At 60.2% G+C, this 16,927-nt stretch overlaps 2 protein-coding genes across 3 annotated transcripts in view; both read right to left on the reverse strand.

The window, feature by feature from the left end:
* Positions 1–32: 32 nt before the first annotated feature.
* On the reverse strand, positions 33–1,654 carry EVA1B (eva-1 homolog B). Its single transcript, XM_008151130.3, has 3 exons — positions 1,503–1,654; positions 1,006–1,102; positions 33–728 (listed from the first exon to the last, which is right to left on the reverse strand). Exons 2-3 carry the CDS (start codon positions 1,070–1,072, stop codon positions 301–303), a joined length of 495 nt encoding a protein of 164 aa, XP_008149352.1. The 5' UTR covers positions 1,073–1,102; positions 1,503–1,654; the 3' UTR covers positions 33–300.
* Positions 1,655–8,030: 6,376 nt separating this feature from the next.
* STK40 (serine/threonine kinase 40) overlaps positions 8,031–16,927 on the reverse strand; it is a 36,142-nt gene continuing 27,245 nt past the window's right edge. The window contains exons 7-12 of one of the 2 annotated variants that reach the window (XR_008556927.1): positions 14,362–14,477; positions 12,669–12,813; positions 12,403–12,522; positions 11,890–11,974; positions 9,952–10,318; positions 8,031–9,292 (exon numbers count right to left, since the gene is read on the reverse strand). Coding sequence is in view for 1 of the 2 variants with exons in the window: in XM_028160008.2 (XP_028015809.1) it covers positions 10,100–10,318; positions 11,890–11,974; positions 12,403–12,522; positions 12,669–12,813; positions 14,362–14,477 (685 nt within the window). In the remaining variant the exon portion in view is untranslated. Of the gene's footprint in view, positions 10,319–11,889; positions 11,975–12,402; positions 12,523–12,668; positions 12,814–14,361; positions 14,478–16,927 lie in introns of both variants that reach the window. The other variant, XM_028160008.2, reaches the window with a different exon arrangement.

The raw sequence follows: 16,927 nt of genomic DNA on the forward strand, positions 1-16,927 counted from the left end.
GGCTGGGGTAACAGAGGGAGACTGAGTCACTAAGAACGCAGCTTTCATTGGTCACTTCACCTCTTAACCGTCCCCTAGAGCGAGGGTGGGGCCCCTGGGTCCTGCCCTCCCGCCAGGGTCTTCAGGCCGGACGGGGAAGGGCGCCTCCCAGAGGGTGGGGATTCACGCCCAGTAGCACCGTGGGAGCCGAGGGGGCGGGGCCGACAGCGCCGCGGGCAGGGCCGCCGGAAGGTCCTGCGGCAGCTCTGAGCTCGCGTGCACGTCCAGTGCCCAGAGCGCCCGGCTGTGGACGAGGCCCGGTCAGTAATAGTGCATGCGGCCCAGCGTGCCCGTGGCCGTGGGGCTGGGCCCCAGCGTGCCGGTGCCCAGCAGGTCCGGCTGCCCGGTGCGCCAGATCTCCCGCAGGATCCGCTCCCGCTCCTCCAAACGCTGCGCGCGCTCCAGCTCCTCTGCCGAAGTGAAGACGTTAACGCTCACGGTCCCGTCGGGCTCCGCGGACAGCTCCGGGCTGGGCAGGGTGTCATCAGGGCCCAGCCGCGTCACGGTGTCCTCCTCGTCTTCCTCGTCGTCGTCCTCCTCCAGGGCGCCCCGGGGGTCCCGGCGCCGCGCGAGGAGCCGCGGCCGCGGGCGGGGCGCGCAGGAGATGGTGATGACCAGCAGGCACAGGGTGAGCAGCAGCCCGAAGCAGACGCCCAGCACGAAGTAGAGGCCAAAGCTCTCCGGGTTAGCTGGAGGTCAGAGGGCAGAAGTCACGGAGGGGCCCCGGCGGATGGGAGTCACTCCATCTTGAAAAGACTCCAGGTTTAAAGCTTGGGGGGCGAGGACAGTGCCTCCTATTGGAAGGACATTAGGCCATCGGGCATCGGGGACAGTGAGGCTGGGTAACTGGCTGTAAGGGACTAGCTGGGGGGGGGGGGGACGGGGTGATTATAATGGAAAGGGGGGGGAGGGGGCGTAGGGGGCCGCAGAGGGGCAGGGGGAGGTGCGCGCCTCGGGCGCCCTCACCGCGGATGTGTGCGTAGGCCGCCAGGCTATTGCTGAGCAATTCCATGTCTCTTCGGGGGGCATCCATGCTGCTCCGGGGGGCTGCTCCCTGGTCAGCCTGCGAGGTGAGTGTGATCAGATCCTACTCCCCGGCCGCCAGCTGGCCCTGACCCCGCTCCCCTCCGGCAGCTCCTCTCCCTGGAGGAGCGGCCTCGGGTTCCACCCTGGAAAGCGCGGCGTCCCGACTTCCTCGCAGACTTGGGCCCAGTCCGGGGATCCTCCCCCCGCGCACCGACACCCCTCCAACCTGGGGTCAGGGCGTGGGCCGCGGGAGGCTCCGCCCCTCGTGAGGTCCCCCAAAGAGGTCCGGTTCCGCTGTCCCGAGAGCGAGATGCAGGAGAAGCGCGGTGCCTTCCGCCTCCTAGGGCGAGCTCCCGGGAGGGGAGGGGAGGCCGACTCCCTCTCCCATCCCGCCCGCCCCCGGGGGCCCGCCGGCCCGCAGGCCCGGGCTCACTCACCGTTAGGGCCCCGTTTCTCCGCGGACCGGCCCCAGCGCCTCCGGCGGCCGCACACACCCGGGGCCCGGCCGCTCCCGCCCCGTCCGGTCCGCTGGGCTCCAGGCCGCGGCAGCGCGGGCCGGACACGGGCCGATGGACCAGCCGGCGGAAAGTTTCCTCCGAGGAAAGAGGAGGGACGGGGCGGGGCGGGGCGGGGGAGGCGGGGAGGGAAAGGGCCGGCAGAGGAAGGGGAGAGGAGGGGGAGCGAGGCCTGCGGGGCGTCTTGTCCCCCCACCCCCGCAGGAAACTGCAGGGGAGGCGGGTGCCAGGGGCCCGCCCCCAGGCTACTAATAACAACAACAATAATAATAACGAGGAGGATGGAGTTCTGCCTAGGTGCCAGGCCATGGGCTAAATAAACCCTTTACAATATTATTTTATTTAATCCTTCTTAATAATCCTGTATTGCGGGGTCATCCCCACTTGGCAGATAAGTAAACTGAGTCACGGATTGAAAAACTACCAAACGGTCGGGATTTGAACCCACTGGGCTCCTAACCCTGTCCCTCTGCCTGCTCTTCCTCCCAGGAGGTTCCCTCCCCAGGCAAGACTGCCTGCTCTGTCAGCGCCCCCCCAGACCCTCAAGCCACACCCGAGGGAAGGGACTCTTCCCCTCCTCCCGGGGCCCAGCGGTGGCTGTGTCCAGCTGGCTGAGGCTGGTCAGCAGGGTTAATGAGTGCTGGACTCAGGCTTCCAGCCAGGCTGCAAGGCCAGCCTCGCAGAACCCAGCCTGGGGCCTCAGGGCCCCTGTGTTCGGCACCAGAGTGTGTGGCGAAAATGCCTTTTCCTTCTGGCTAGACCTGCCCGTGCACATGCGTTTCCACATGGGCTCAAGGGCTTGTGCATGCAATGTGTGGTGTGATCAGTGTGTGGGCCCAGGTCTTCTTCCTGCCCAGACTCCCAGCCCCCCCTCCTGGGCCCCCCTTCCTGTGCTGGGGCTGGGGTGAGGGGGAGGCCTTCTTGGCGGGAGCCTTAGAGAGGAGGAGGGAAGGAAGGGGGGAGAGGAAATTGCAGACATAGCTGAAGGCGCTGCCTGAGGCCTGTGGGCCAGTGACCCCCCCCTCTCTGTCCAGGCTGAAGACCCCCCTCTCCAAGTCCTGAGACTGGGTTCATGCAGAGGACAGATCAAGTGGAGAAAGGACTAGGACGGGCTCCCCTGGGGGTGGGAGAGGTCTCCTGGGTATCTCTGTGACTGTAGTCTGTTTTGTGAGCATGTGGCACTATTTCTGCCTATATCTGTATATTGGTGTGTCTATTTTCATGTTGTGTCTGCTTGAGCATTTTTGTGGGGGTGGGCATGTCTGTGTAGAAATCCGTACAGCCTCTAGTCAACAAATGCCAACTGAGCCCCCTGTTAGCATCTCCTAGCAATGGGAGGTCAGCGGTGAACAGACAGACACAAATCTTTGTCTCATGGACAGACAGTACGCGAAGGAGAGACGCCGGTGCTGCTGGGTGCTCAGAGGGTGATGGAACAGAGGGTGATGGGGAACTCCTGGGCAGCCCTCCAGGCGGACATCTGAGGTGAGAGCTAGATCCTGCGGGGGCAGCCAGGCAGGATCTGGGGCGGAGTGTGGGGCAGGAAGGAGGGCGAGGGCCCTGAAGTAGAACGTCTTAGGGTCCCTGGACCCTGTGGAGGAGCTAGATGTGCGTGTCCTGGGGAGCCCCTGGAGCTAGGAGAGTGTCGTGGTTTGGTGACACGCTTTGGAGAGATCCCTGTAGGGGCTCAGCGTGGATGAGCCACACAGGCGAGAATGGAAGCAGAGCTGTGCGCAGGCTGGCAGCCCTCCAGGCCGCGGTGGCAGAGGGCTTGGACCGGGATGGGCTGTGGAGGAGGGAGACAGGACCCATTCAGGCAGCGTTTTGAAGGGAGTGTCAACAGGACGTCCTGCATGGGATGTGGACGCCACGGGAAGAGGAGTATGGGACAGCTGCTTGGCATTAGGCCCACACACCTGAGGAAAGTTCAGGCGGGAGCAGGTGTGGGGCAATCTGAGTTTCTTTTTAGATAGATTTGACATGTCCAGTAGCTACCGGGTGAGGCAGGGAGGTGAAGCCCTGTGTCTGGGCTGGAAATGTGTTTGCGAGCTTAACACCCAAGATGGACTGAACACCGTGGGAGTGGGTGAGAAGAGAAGGCGTCTGAAGCCTGAGTCCTGGAAGCTCCAGCCTTGAGGGGTCCCGGGGAGGAGGCGTCAGGCAGGAGAGATGAGTGACGGGGGAGGAAGACCTGGCCAGGACTAGGACGCCATCAGCCATGTTAAACTGGGCCACGAGGCGAAGGCGAGGCCAGGATCTGACCCCTGGCTGGGATATCGGTGGGTGTCCGTGGTTGTACCATTGTGCTGAATGCCCACCATCCATGTGAAGATTAATGTGTTTTGGCTGTGCTTGTGACCTACCCTGGGTGTTGGGGGGGGGGGGTGCCTTTGCGTGGCACATACATGTGCCTGTCTCCATGTGTCTCTGCGCCTCTCTGTGAGTGGCAGCTGTGAGATTTGGGCTATGTTTGTGCTAAGCTGTTTCCGTGTATCCCTGTGCTATGCAGATCTCTGGGAACCACTCTACAGACAAAGCTGTGTCTGGTTGGTGGTGGCATGTGTTGGGTGTGGTCAGGTCTGACTCAGCCCCGGTGAGGCGGGTGGCCATGCTGGAGCAGAGTGGGGGCTGAGATGGTGGCCGGTCCCTTCAGGGAGGGACACACGGCAGGGGGATGCATATGGCTAAGCCAGGCCCCGGGGGAGAAGTGACCGCCCTGCCCTGGAGGGTTGGAAGAAGCTGTGGGTTGCTCCTAGGACCCAAGGGGAGATGCCCACAGTTTTTGGCCCGTGTGGCCATCTGCACAGTCCACGTGTCCTCCTGGCCACCTGCCTATCTGCTTTTCTGCCTGCCTCTCCCTGCCCGCCGGCCCGCCTGTAGGTCTGCCCAGCCACCTGTTTCCCCGGCGTGCTGACCGGGACCTCTCTGATCTCCCTGCATGTCTGTCACCTGCCTGCCTGGCTCGCATCCCCTCTATCTGCCTGCTGGTTGTCCTTTCTGCTGGCCTATGGCGGACCTGCTGCTGCCCACCTGCCCACATGCTGGCCGCCTCTCTGCCCTCTTGTCGGTGTGAGAATAGAGATTTGTCACCTTGGGAGGCACAGAGAGTGATCCTCAGATGAACCAGGGGAAAGACAGGTCTTGGTGGGAGGTCAGGGGTTGAGAGAGCCGGAGACTCTGGGTGGGGCCTCGGGGGGCCGGCATATTCAGGGCCTAATGCCAAGCCGACTGCTCCCTTCCCCAGCAGCCAAGCTGGGGCTGGCCCAGCTGCTCTGTTCCTGACACGGGGGCCTCACCCCACTGCGGGGTCAGAGGCTTCCTAGGTCTTGGATGGGGAGAGAAAGGGACTCACTCAAGGGCTCCTACGACCAGCCCATCCTCTGACTGCCGCCCCACCACCCAGGACAGCTGCTGGGAGGAGGGCAGCCTGAGAGTTTACAAAATGAAGAATAGTAATGGCTGCTGAGGAAACTCTTGGCACCTGCCACTGCTAACTGCTGCGCTGCCAACCCCTCACAACCTCCCAGGAACCAGGTAGTTTGTAGGGTGACTCCATTTTACAGACGAGGAAAGTGGGGTTCAGAGAGGTTGAGTCATATATGTGCGGTCACATGGGTGTAAGAGGTGGGGCCTTAATTCGAACCTCAGGGCCCTGTTCCCAACTATCTTCACAGGTCACGGCTCTCCCCCGTCAGCTCCGTGCTGCCTTGTCACGATCCTTTGTGCTGCCCCTTTTATGCTCCTGAATGAAACGTATGGCTGATAAACCCACCTCCACATCTAATTTAAAATGCACACACACATGTATGTCATAATACATGAAATACAGGGCAACGATACGTATCTGCGAAGTGATCAATTGCGGGGAAGGCGGCAGCTCTGAGTGCAGATTCACTCCTACCGGGATACTGTGGAGGTGGTAGTGTCTGAAACGGTGAAGCATTCTTGGTAAAACTCTGAACAACATAAAGTACAGACTTCTTCCACTCTGCACAGTAGTTGCATTCCTCAAGAATTCAGTGTACGTTATGTACACACGAGGCCTTTCTGTGTTTATGTGTAAAGTGGAGTTAGATTCTTGGCTCTGGAGATTATAAACAAGTTTTCACCCATGTCGTGCAGGAGGTAGAATCTGCCTTCCTTGTAGGGTTGTCTGGAGTCCCTGGTCCCCACCCTCTCAATGCCAGTGGCATACCCTCCCCCCAAGTCACAGTGACGGCCAGCCCCCAAAACCCCCAGCCCCACATGGACACACAGAGGAGATTCCTGCCTGCTGGGAGCTCAGCATTCGAGCCCGGGGGACATGCAGTCACTAGTCAAATAGATGATATAATGTTGGGCTGTGCTGAGCACAATGAAGAATAAAGGAGGGTAAAAGGCTACAGACCCGGTGGACGTGGCCAGGAAGGCCTCTGAGGAGCTGACGTTTTGAGCAGAGGGAAGTGAGGGAGGGAGCCATGCAAATCTCGGGGAAGACCCTTCCAGAGAGAAGAGCCAATGAAAGGCCTTGTGGTGGAAGCTGTGCTTGGCTTGGTCAGAATCAGCAAGGAGGCCCACGTGGCTGGGTCGCGGGTGAGGCGTGAGGGGCTGAGAAGTGAGGGAGGAGGCCAGGTTAGAGCCTGGTGGTGCAGAGCTTTCTAAGCCTCAGACAGGCCTCTGGGTGGCACGGGGCAGAGGCCTTCAGGGGTGTGAGTAGAGGAGAGGGAAATAATCCGTTTAAAGGCTCACTCTGACTGCTGGGTGGCTGGGCTGCCACAGGGAACAGGGAGGACAGGAAGTGAGAGAAGGGGCTCAGACCTCAGATGGGTGGTCGCAGGGAGGCCAGGGGGTGTGGGAGAGAGAGAGACCAGAGATCACAGCTGACTTGGCTTGGAAGCCTGAACAACTCAGCTGTGGAGAGAGACGCCATCTCCTGACTTCCTTTCCCAGGGCAGCCGGCTGGCTTCTCTCTGAAACTGCTTCCCCTGAGGGCAGGAGACCAGGCAGTGGCTTCAACTGGCGGAAGCTTCTCATTTTGTTTGACTTCTCAGGAGCATGCGAGGCTGCTGACCACACGGTTCTGGCGTGCGAGCTGCGTGCCCTTCTAGGTGCTGGGATACAAGAGTGAGCAAGACAGTGCCTGCCCGCCCTAGCGGGTTTGGCTCAGTGGGTAGAGCGTCGGCCTGCAGACTGAAGGGTCCCGGGTTCGATTCCGGCCAAGAGCACATGCTGGGGTTGTGGGCTCCATCCCCAGTGGGGGGTATGCAGGAGGCAGCCGATCAATGACTCCCTCATCATTGATGTTTCTCTCTCTCCCTCTCCCTTCTTCTCTGAAATCAATAAAGAAATATACATATAAAGACAGTCCCTGCCCTCATGCAGCCTGCCATCTGGGTATTGCTGAAGGTAAGCCTGAGGCGTGTAGGAGCTTAGGAAATACCAGGTACAGAACGGAGGCTGATCAGGTGTGGACAGGAGGGAGGCTGAAATGGAGCCAAGGCCAGGGCGGCCGCTGGCAGTGCTGGGCTGGGAGGGAGGTGCGGCCAGGGCAGCTCGGCAGGTAGATGTGGGCCAGGTGAAGTGGGCCAAGTTCCCATCCATGCGGGAGGGGACAGGAAGATGGGGAGCCACGTGGATGCTGGGGTGGGTGTGGGGCTGTGGGTGAAGGCATGGATGAGGCCTGGGGGTTTGCTCTGAAGCATTTGCAGGGCCTTCTCACATCTTGGAGAGGTGCCCCCCTCTGGCTGTGTGGACACTGACTGGGAAGGGGCTTCTCCTGCAAGGCCCTCTGCTCCTGCTGTGACCTGGGCCTGTGCCTGAGCCTGTGTGGATCCTGGACACAAAGGTAAGTCTGCCTGGGCCAGTGGTGGCCTGGGGAGGGGCCAGACTACCTCTAGCTTCGCTGTGCCAATGCTCCATCTGCAAAGTCTAAATTTAAGCAAAGGAAGGAAGGAAAGAAGACAGGAAGGAAGCCCCTTGGCTCCCGAGGGAGGGGGAAGGAGCGGGTGGTTCAGGAAAGGGCCTGGCCTGGCCCTTATTACCCCAGCTGCCCTGGATGGGCATGTGGGCACATGGTGGTCTCTGTCTGGCTATGTCCTCTCCATCCCAGATGGGGGTTTGGCAGGGAGAGAGGATCAATACTCTGCAAGCAGCAGCCACACCTCCTTCCTGCACGGTCCGGCTGAGCCAGGCCAAGCAGGGAGCTTCCCCTTGGGCACTTTGGGGGAGGCTGGACCAGCCTGTCGGGAGAATGCTGGGCAGTTCTGGCCCTTCCCCCATTCAAGCCAGTGATGGCCTGTGGCCAGGTGGCTGTAGTGGTGGTGGGGGGTTGGGGGGCGCCTATCCAGTGCCCCTGGTGGCAGAGCCAAGAGCTGCAGGAATCCTGCCCCACCTGCGGGGATGGAGGGAGAAGGGCTGGCGGGAGACAGACGCAGGTGAGGAGGGCAAGAACAGCAGACGGTACAGCCACGGTGGCTCCAGATCAGGAAGTTTTATTGCTGACATGCAGGAAGAGTCCCCATGTAGTACAAAAATATGTCTTTATACAAATTTTTTTGTGACTTTTTTTGTTTTGTTTCTTTACAATTGGACTTCTCTCAGCGTGTGACAGTCAGTGAGGGCAGACCCAACCTCCTCTTGTCTGCTTCGCTAGCAATGTAATCAGCCACGTGGCTGAACTGTCTGACAGGGCTTCGTAGACCTGGAGGATATTGCTTTGAAGAGGAGGAGAAAGACCACACGTGGCCAGCAGCCCAGAGGGTCTGGCTGGCTGCCGGGCAAGGGCACAGCTGAGCCCTCACAGGAGGGAGTCACAGGGGCAGGAGCCCTGTGCTGGACTGCATTTCTACTCCCTTAGGAGACTTCTTTGTGAAATAAATATAGAAAGAGGGCATCCCGATCCCACAGCAGGACACCCTGGCTCTCAGCAGCGACGGCTGAGAGAGCAGAGCTTGGTGCCCACGGGGAGTAAGTGCTGGGCTCAGGCGGGCTCCCTCAGACCCACTGAGGCAGAGGCACGAGACGCCCAAGTGCTGGGGGAGGGGTAGGGGGAGGAAGGGGCATGGGTGGCCCTGCTACTGCTGGCAAGAGGTGGCCCCATTTTTTCCAGATGGGGAAACTGAGGCACGAGGAGGTTTGGGAACTTGCCCAAGTCACTCACAGTGAGTCAGCTTTTGGGAGAGGGCAGCTCACACTGGGAAACAAGGTCACACAGACCTTGCACTTCCCATTGGGGAGCAAGGACAGGCAGGAAGGGCCCAAGGGCCAGGGCTGCCCGGAGGGGAACACTTGGCCTTTCCAAGGGGGATGGTGGGGAGGCCGGGGGAAGGTCTTTGCTTGGCACTGGGCAGGGCCAAGTCCAGTGAGGGAGCATGGGACGGGGCATTCTGGTGAGAACAGCATTTCTGGCAAGACAGGCATCCACTTCAAAATGTCGGCTCAAAAAGGGCAGCAGGGCTGTTCTCAAGCCAGACAGGGCCCCCAGCTCCCACAGTTCTTCCCAAGAGGCCTGCAGCCCCGTGGAGGACCCTGGCCGGAGTCTGCTGGGCGACACCACATCCGTTACGAGGCAAGGGCAGGAGGGGCGATGTCCCCACCATTCTCTGAACAGAGTGGGGTGTGGGGAGCGAGAGGGCGTGCCAGCGGGCACCTGTCCGTGGACAGCCCTGCGCACCCTCCCCAGCCCGCGCCCGGCACCTCTTTCACATCTATGTTGGCATTACCTCGGTACCGCGCTGAGGGTGGAGAAGGAAACCAGGGTTAATGCGAGTGTGCAGCACCTCAGAGAAGCTACTGAGATGGGAGAAAGAGAGCCAAGTGGAGAAAGGCCTCCCCATCACCAGAAGCGAGGAGGGACTGGTGGGCTGGAGGTGGAGCGGGGCCGGCAAGAAGGGGCTTCTGAGCCTAGGGGTGAGGAGGGCCCATCTGTGAGCTGTGGACGCCCTGCTGTTAGCCAGGCTGGGGCAGGGAGTAACCATGGTCCGAGCCACCTGACGATGGGAGAGAAGTTGGTTTCAGTATAAAAATAAATATATTTGAATTCCACTTAAGATGAGGTGAAGGTTTTCCAAGCTTGGACTGAGGGGCCAGGGGTCAGAGGGGAGGGAGGAAAAGTGACCGTGGGAGGGGCCGGGGAGAGCGGTGGGGAGTGGGCATTCGTTTGGAGAGCCAGCAGCGAGCTGCACTTCCAGCTTATTGGACTGTGGGGAGCAGCTGCCGGGGCGGCGGCTGGTGGGCTCCCTCCTCCTCCCTCTCACTCAGTCCAGAGACAGCATGGTTGGAGAGACAGAGGTAGATTAAAACGTCATGATTAAAAGCAGATTAGTTATCTAGGCTTCTCTGATTAAAAAACCAAACAATCAAGCAATCATTCCAAAAGGTAGCTTCGTGGTACCTCTGCTGACCCCATGTGTGACCTGGGCTGTCCCTGGCGGCCCCGTGCCAGCCCGAGAGAGTTCAGCACTCCGGGCCCGCCCCGAAGCAGGGCCTGGCTGGGGCCGGGAGGCGGTGTCGGGTGGTGCCGGCGCCCCAGCCTGAGGCTGCTATTTCCGCAGGCAGCGCTGCGCCAGGATGGCCGCGTCCAAGGGGCTCACGGGCTGCGCGTCGTGGCCCAGCCGGCGCACCAGCGGGGCGCTGCCGAACTGCCGCTTGGGCACCCAGCTCCGGGCCTCGTGGGTGGAGCTCTTCTCCTCGGCCAGCAGCAGCTGCTGCCGCATGTAGTTCTCAAACTCGTACTGGGAGCACTCCTCCGTCACCTTCGCCTGCAAGGCAGAGACAGGAGAGAGAGGTGTGGGCGATGGACAGAGAAGAGCAGGGAGAGTGTTAGATCGCCTGGCTCCAGAGGTCCGTCCCAGGCCCCACACCCTTGAACCCCATCCAGCCGAGGCAGAGTGTGTGGGCCCCTGAAGGCCCCCAGCCGACCTGGACCTCGCCTTGCTGGCCATCCTGGGTGTCATTCCAACTGAAGCAGACCTGGCATCTGAGCCAGATCCCCCTCACTGACTCCAAAACTTTGGCTTCCTCGCCTGTGAAGTGGACAGTAATCTCCCCTCAGAGAGGTTGTCAAGAGCCTGGGAGGGGCCCATGCAGGGCGAGTGTTAAAAAAGGGGCCTGGGGCTGGCCGGTGTGGCTCAGTGGCTGGAGCATCAGCCTGTGCACTGTAGGGTTGCGGGTCCGATTTCCGGTCAAGGGCACATACCTGGGTTGTAGGTTTGATCCCCAGCCCTGGTCCAGCCATGTGCAGGAGGCAACCAATCTGTGTCTCTCTCATATCAATGTCCGCCCCCCCCCCCCCCCCCCCGCCTTCTCCCTTCCACTCTCTCTAAAAAATACCCTCAATGAGGATTAACAAAAAAGAGGCCTGGGGCAGCTGTGCTTCTTTATCCTGCCCCACACCGAGCCCCCACACCGAGCCCCCGGAGTGCCCCAGGCAGACGGGGACCGACTGAAGTGGAAGGCTCTGGTGTTAATCAGCTGAGGGGGAAAGCAGGGCTATGGAATCAACTTGGGTTCAAGGCTCAGCTCCACTACTTCCAAGCTGTGTGACTTTGGGAAACCTGTTTACCTCTCTGAACCTCAGTTCCCACTTGTGAAATGTGGATAAGAACGTGGCCACACAGGACGGAAGGAGACGTGCAGTGTGGGCATTGCTCATGTGCCACTGGTGATCACTCTCAGCTGCTGAACATCCTGGGGCCGGTGGGAGCTGGAGGGTAGCCTGGGGCTCTCTTCCCAGGGCCAGGAGGCTCTGGTGTGGCCCCAGGCTGGTGCCTCCTGGTGCTCCCTGCCCAGGGCGTCCCTCCCAAGGGCCTGGCCAAGCTCTGTCCTCCAGGGGGCACCCTAAGATCACCCAGTCGCTGCTGCCTTGTGCCCAGGTCTCTGCCCTCACTCTGGGCCCAGCACTTTCTCCAGTGTGGGGAACAGAGGAAGAGAGAAAATGGGGAGAAAATGAATCATTTGGAAAATGAAAAGCAGGAAGGCTGAGAGAGAACCATGTGAGTCAGAGGGGCAGAGAAATGTGACTGTTTAAAGGGCCAGCCCGTGGCAGGAAGAGGAAGCTGAGGGAGGGCCAGGCTGGGCCGCTGTGGGGCCTCCACCTCAGCTGCCCTTTCTCAGGCCACAGAACCACCAACTGAGCTGGACACGAGGCAGGCCCCAGGCAGCACAGGGCGAGGACTGAGGTCTCCCTTTCCCACTCTAAGAGCTGGGGACAAAGCTGAGAAGGCCCTGCAGCCTGCGGGGAGCTGCCACCTCTGTCCCTGCCTGGCCTGCCTTCCTTGCAGGCTGGTCCCCCAGGACTTGGGTAACAGCCTGTCTGCCCTTCCCAACTCACCTCCTGGGAGCTGTCCGCATTGCTCATTTGGTCGTCGATGTCAGGGACCACCTGCAGAGGCCCGCTCAGGGACGACAGGGACTGCCTGCAGGGGAGGCAGTCACGTCACACGTCACACGTCAGCTCGGCTCCAAGCAGCCCCCAGCCCCTGCTCCCTGGTCCTCACTGCTCTAAAACTTGGTTGGAGTCAAAAGACCTGGGTTGGGTCCCAACTCAGCCCCTTCCTGATGTGATCAACTCTGCTGCTCCAAGCCTCAGTTTTCTCATCCAATAATGGGGGACAATTTCTGCGTCACAGGCCGTGTGTGGTTAGAACTCAGTGAGATAACGCCCTCCCTCCCTGGCACCGATGGCGGACAGGAGGTGCTAGAGCCAAGCGCTGCCAGGACCCTCCCAATCTTGCCCCCGGGGAAAATCTGGAAACTGGACTCTGCCTGGCAGAGAAACAGGCCCAACCTCAGGCTTCTTTCCTGGCAGGATGGGCAGGACCCAGCCCTGCACCAGCCCACTCACCACGAAGCGATGATGGCACTGAGGGCTTCCAGGACGTCGGCGGCAGCCAGGCGCTGCTGGGGGTCGAGGACCAGCAGTTTCCGGATGAGACACACGGTGCTCTCAGAAACCCGCCCGTCCCTGATGCAGGAGGGGAAGAGGGGGAGGCTCAGGTGGGTGAGCTGGGCTGGGTCTCGGACCCAGGACTCCAAGCCTCATTGTGTTGTCTCTGCCCCATGAGCCTCAGCGGCAGAGCCTCCCTCCCCTCCCCAGGGACCAGGACTCACTCAGGGATGGTGTACTCGGCGGCCTTGATCTTCCGGAAGAGCTCCTGGGGGATGCTGTCGTAGAAGGGGAACTGGCCATAAAGCATGGTGAACAGCACCACGCCCAGCGCCCACATGTCACTCGGCTTGCCCCGGTACGGCCGGCCTACGGGCACACAGATGCACCCACTTAGCACAAACCCCAGAAAGAGACAGCCCTGGACCTCCCACCGCTTACCAGCTACCTGCTGAAATCTATCCAGGGACCCCTCTACCTTGCCACCTTCACTTCTGGTCACCCTGCCCCCCTTCCTCCCAGAGCGAGCTCTTACGCAGTCTCCACCTCCTCCCCACCACCCCGTCTCTACAGGCAGATTCAGCTCTTGCTCTGGAGACCCAGCTCGGCAGGGTGATACCCCACCTCGGGCGGGCCTCCTGCCTCTTCCTCAAAGCACCAGCCGGGCCGCCAGCTCTCGGCCAGCTCCTAGCAGAGCGGCTCACAGAGCAGGCGGGGCAATGTGCGTGTGGAACAAAGCTGCGCGGCTCTGGACAGTCGGCCACACCCATCACGATTCCCTCATAGCACTGAGCACTGTAAGGACCCCTTTCTTTGATTCTCATGGAGGGTGTCCAGCTGGACTGGGGGTTGCCCAGAGAGTCCTCCAAGCAGAGGCCGAAGGGATTCCAAACCCCCCCAGGTCTGGGGAGTGGTACCACTACCCTCTACAGATGGGTAGCCCTGGCATTCCGGCAGAAGCCTAGGCTGGGGAGGCCTCCAAGGAGACTACAGATGCTTATGGTCAATTACAGCAGTCGGCTTCCCAGGAAGGCAAGGACGACTCTGCGACTGTGAGGAGGGTACACCTGTGTGTGCTGGTGGTGACACACCCCGGGGACAACCCTGGACCTTCTTCACATGGGAGAGACTCCGCTGACATAAGCCCTTGGTCCCCTACGGGATCAGGAGGAGAGACCCAATTTGGTAAAGAATGAGCGGGAAAAGGAAAGAAATCCTCTGGTGAAACAGGAGCCTGGGCTTGGGCAGGAGGCAGCCCGGGATCCAGCCAACGGGTTTACTATTAGCTATGACTTTGGACAGAGATGGAATCTGAGCCTTGGTTTTCTCATCTGTACAAAGGAATACCAGCAGGATGAGTGAGTGAATGACGGAAACAAGGGAGTGAAGTCTGAAATGAAAATCTCATCCTGGCACCCTCGTGAAGACCCGTTCAATGGCTTCCTTTTGCACTTGAAATAAAGGGTGCCGTTTGTTTCTCAGTAAGGCCTCCATCAGCCCTTTCATGGTCTGGCCCCTGCCCACCTCTCTGGCCTTGAGCCAGGCTCACTTTCTGAGCAACAGCCACAGGGGCCTTCAGTCGGTTCTCCTCCCACGTGCTGTGCTGCCTCCACCTAGTCACACTCCCCGGGATTCCCACTTATCTTTCCCATCTCAGTTCAAACGTCACTTCCTTGAGGAAGTCCTTCAAGTGCCTTATTTACACGCACAGAAGTCTTCCCTGCCAAGCACTAATCTCGGAGAGTAACTAAATGTGCACTGGTGTGGCCACTGCTGTCTTCCTCCTCCATGAGGCCCCAAGGACAGTACTGGCCGAAGCCATTAGGAAGCCCACAGGTAGGGTTTGCGGAAGGAGCGAATTGCTGCGGCGCCTGGCTGTGTGCTGGCCTGGGCCCACTGCCTGCGCACCGCACCTACCGCTGAGCACGTCGGGACTGATGTAGGCGGGGCTGCCCCTCTGGTCCTTCAGCAGGTCCCCCTCGCTCACGAGGTGCTTCCCAAGGCAGAAGTTGGTGATGGTTATCCGATGCGTCCTGGGAGTGGGAGGCAGAGAGTGAATACTCCTTGGTTCCCATGGCACCCCTGCTGCCCGCACCTCCTGTCCAGGGAGCAGAGGACTCATGCCCACATCCTCTCTGCTCCCCAGGCCCTCGCTGCCTTCCCGGGGCTGTGTGGAGAGTGCCCGTGGTGCTGACTCTGGCCATTCACTCTTGTTTGCTACCTACTGAGCCATCCAGGCAGGGATCTGAGTCATTCTGACCCGGTGAGTGTTTAAGGGGGGGCTCCCCTGAACCTGCTGCCCTAGCTGAGTCTCAGGGGAGACAGCTTAGGGCTCGGAACAATTTGCAGGGAGTCCCCAAACAACCTCACATCACGTCTAGAGTGACCAGGGATAGTTCAATTCCCGCATTTCCACATGAGGAAAAGCCAGCAGAGCTGTGGAGCCCACCCTCAGGTGCCACTTTTGTCTCCTTTTGCTGAGCCCTCTGGTCACCCCCAGGTCATTATCAATCCGCATCACTGGCCTTAGTGCCTGGTGATTACTGTTTTCACTCACACCCCTAGAAGGGATTTCACTCACACGCCTCGGAGGGATTTCAAAGACAATGCAACTAAGGCACAGAGAAGTGCAGGGACTTGTCCAGGTTCACACAGCTAGTGTGCAGTGAACAGGATCCAAACCCGGGTCTGTCTGACCCTAGGGCCTGCCCTGTAGATTAACATACCCAGGTGCCCACCGTCCCCTGGACAACCCCAGTCCCTAACTTTCTCATTCCCCGCCTTGCCCTTCAGATTCTCCCCTGACCTAGAAAGCCAAGGATTCCCCCATTGGAGGTGTGGCTGAGAGCAGCTCTGGGCTCTGATCCTTTCTAGGAGCTTCACAGTGTGAGCAAAATGCCCAGAGAGGACACCTCACATCACACGGGGGCGGAAGTTACGGGGGGCAGTCCCCTTCCAAGAGGCCAGGAAAGGCTTCTTTGCCCCAGCGGGGACGGCCAGTGAGGAAGGGTGCTGCTCTGCCCACAGACGAGCAGGGGCTACTGCCCGGCTCCGATGTCAGCCGCTGGCAGGGAAGCACACGAGGGGCTGCGGCCGCCTCTCGAGGGTGGAGGGGAGTCGGCTCAGTGCAGGTTGTGTGGGGCTGAGGGCGGAATTCCCCAGAAGCTGCGTCCAAAAGGCTCCCGAGCCTTTCAGCTCTGGGGAATTCTGCTGGCACAGGGCTTGGTGCAAAACAAAGGCCAGTCTGTGCTCTGCATTCCGAATGGAAATGTCGACTCTCCTCTCCACACAGGCCCGCCCGTCAAATGCCACAGAAGTCGGACTGGTGGCCCTAGGGCAGCTGGAGCCCAAGAGAGCAGGCAAAGGGTCCAGGCAGGGATCACAGCACATCAAGCCATGGACCGCTCCCGCTCTGAACCGCCTTGTCACTGTCCTGAACGTGGGACTGCTCAGCCTCTCAAGTGCGCGATCCCCAGAGCAGAGGCACTGGGTTTCCTCTCCGCTCAGAGATGGCTCGGCAGCTGCAGCGCCTCCTGTGGCGCCCTCTGAGGCTTGGGACACTGGGGAAGGACAGCGCAGCGGGCAGTTTGGTGGGCTTGGGAGTCAGATCCTGGGTCCATTCCTGGCTTTGCCACTTCCTGGTTGTGTGGTCCTGGGCATGTTATTTAGTCTCTTGCTAAACCTCAATTTCCTCATCTGTGAAACAGGGAAGATATTAGCACCTAACTCCCAGGACTGTGTTAGTGTTTAACAAGATAAGAACTTAATCCCAGGGAAAGCACTGGGCCCAGGGCCTGGCGAACAGTCACTGATTACTAACTGCTGGCTCAGATGAGCATCTCATCCCCCGACAGTGGGCAGAAGCTGCCAAAGGAGAACCCTGGGAAAGGCACCATGTCTGAGGGGGCAGGAGAGAGGTGCCACTTTGTGTCACAGGCCCTGGAGCCCACGTGCCTCTGCCAGCCCTCTACCAGTATGTGTGGGGCGGGGTGGGAGGGCTGGAGGAAAACGCGCCAGAGACTCTGCAGGGCGGGCAGCAGGGTCCACTTGGCTTGCACTGCTCTGCCCGCTGAGGACCCTGGAGCCTCTCCCACAGGAAACCACATGGTCAGCTCCAAGACCTCCTGAAACTTGGCGACGCTCCCTGCCGGGCCACCACCTCCCAAGTTGGCTGGGTGGTGCACAGATCCCTGGGAGACCAGACCCCCCAGGCTCGTCAGTCCTGGCAGAGGGGCGAGGGAAGTGAGGGATGAAGGGAGCTCTGTGTCAGCAGGATCCACTCTGAGTGAGTCACTCTTTAGCTATGGCCCTTTGGGCTACCACAGTGTTATTCTCCTTTTCTAGGAACTTGGTGTGCAACTTGACTACCCAAAAAGAAAGGAGGAAGAGGAACCCACAGCAAACCTCACATAACCCCAAAAGGGGATTTCAGATTCCAGCCCGTGCCTTTCATCCACAGCAGGGCGGACTTGCCACTGTGCTG

The sequence above is a fragment of the Eptesicus fuscus genome, chromosome 9, assembly GCF_027574615.1.
Source record: "Eptesicus fuscus isolate TK198812 chromosome 9, DD_ASM_mEF_20220401, whole genome shotgun sequence".
NCBI classification, from domain to species: domain Eukaryota; kingdom Metazoa; phylum Chordata; class Mammalia; order Chiroptera; family Vespertilionidae; genus Eptesicus; species Eptesicus fuscus.

Coding starts and splice junctions, on each gene's coding strand:
- EVA1B (XM_008151130.3), bottom strand. CDS start 1,072: ATGGATGCCCCCCGAAGAGACATGGAATTGCTCAGCAATAGCCTGGCG. Junction 729..1,005: donor GGCCTACGCACACATCCGCG/GTGAGGGCGCCC, acceptor TCTGACCTCCAG/CTAACCCGGAGAGCTTTGGC.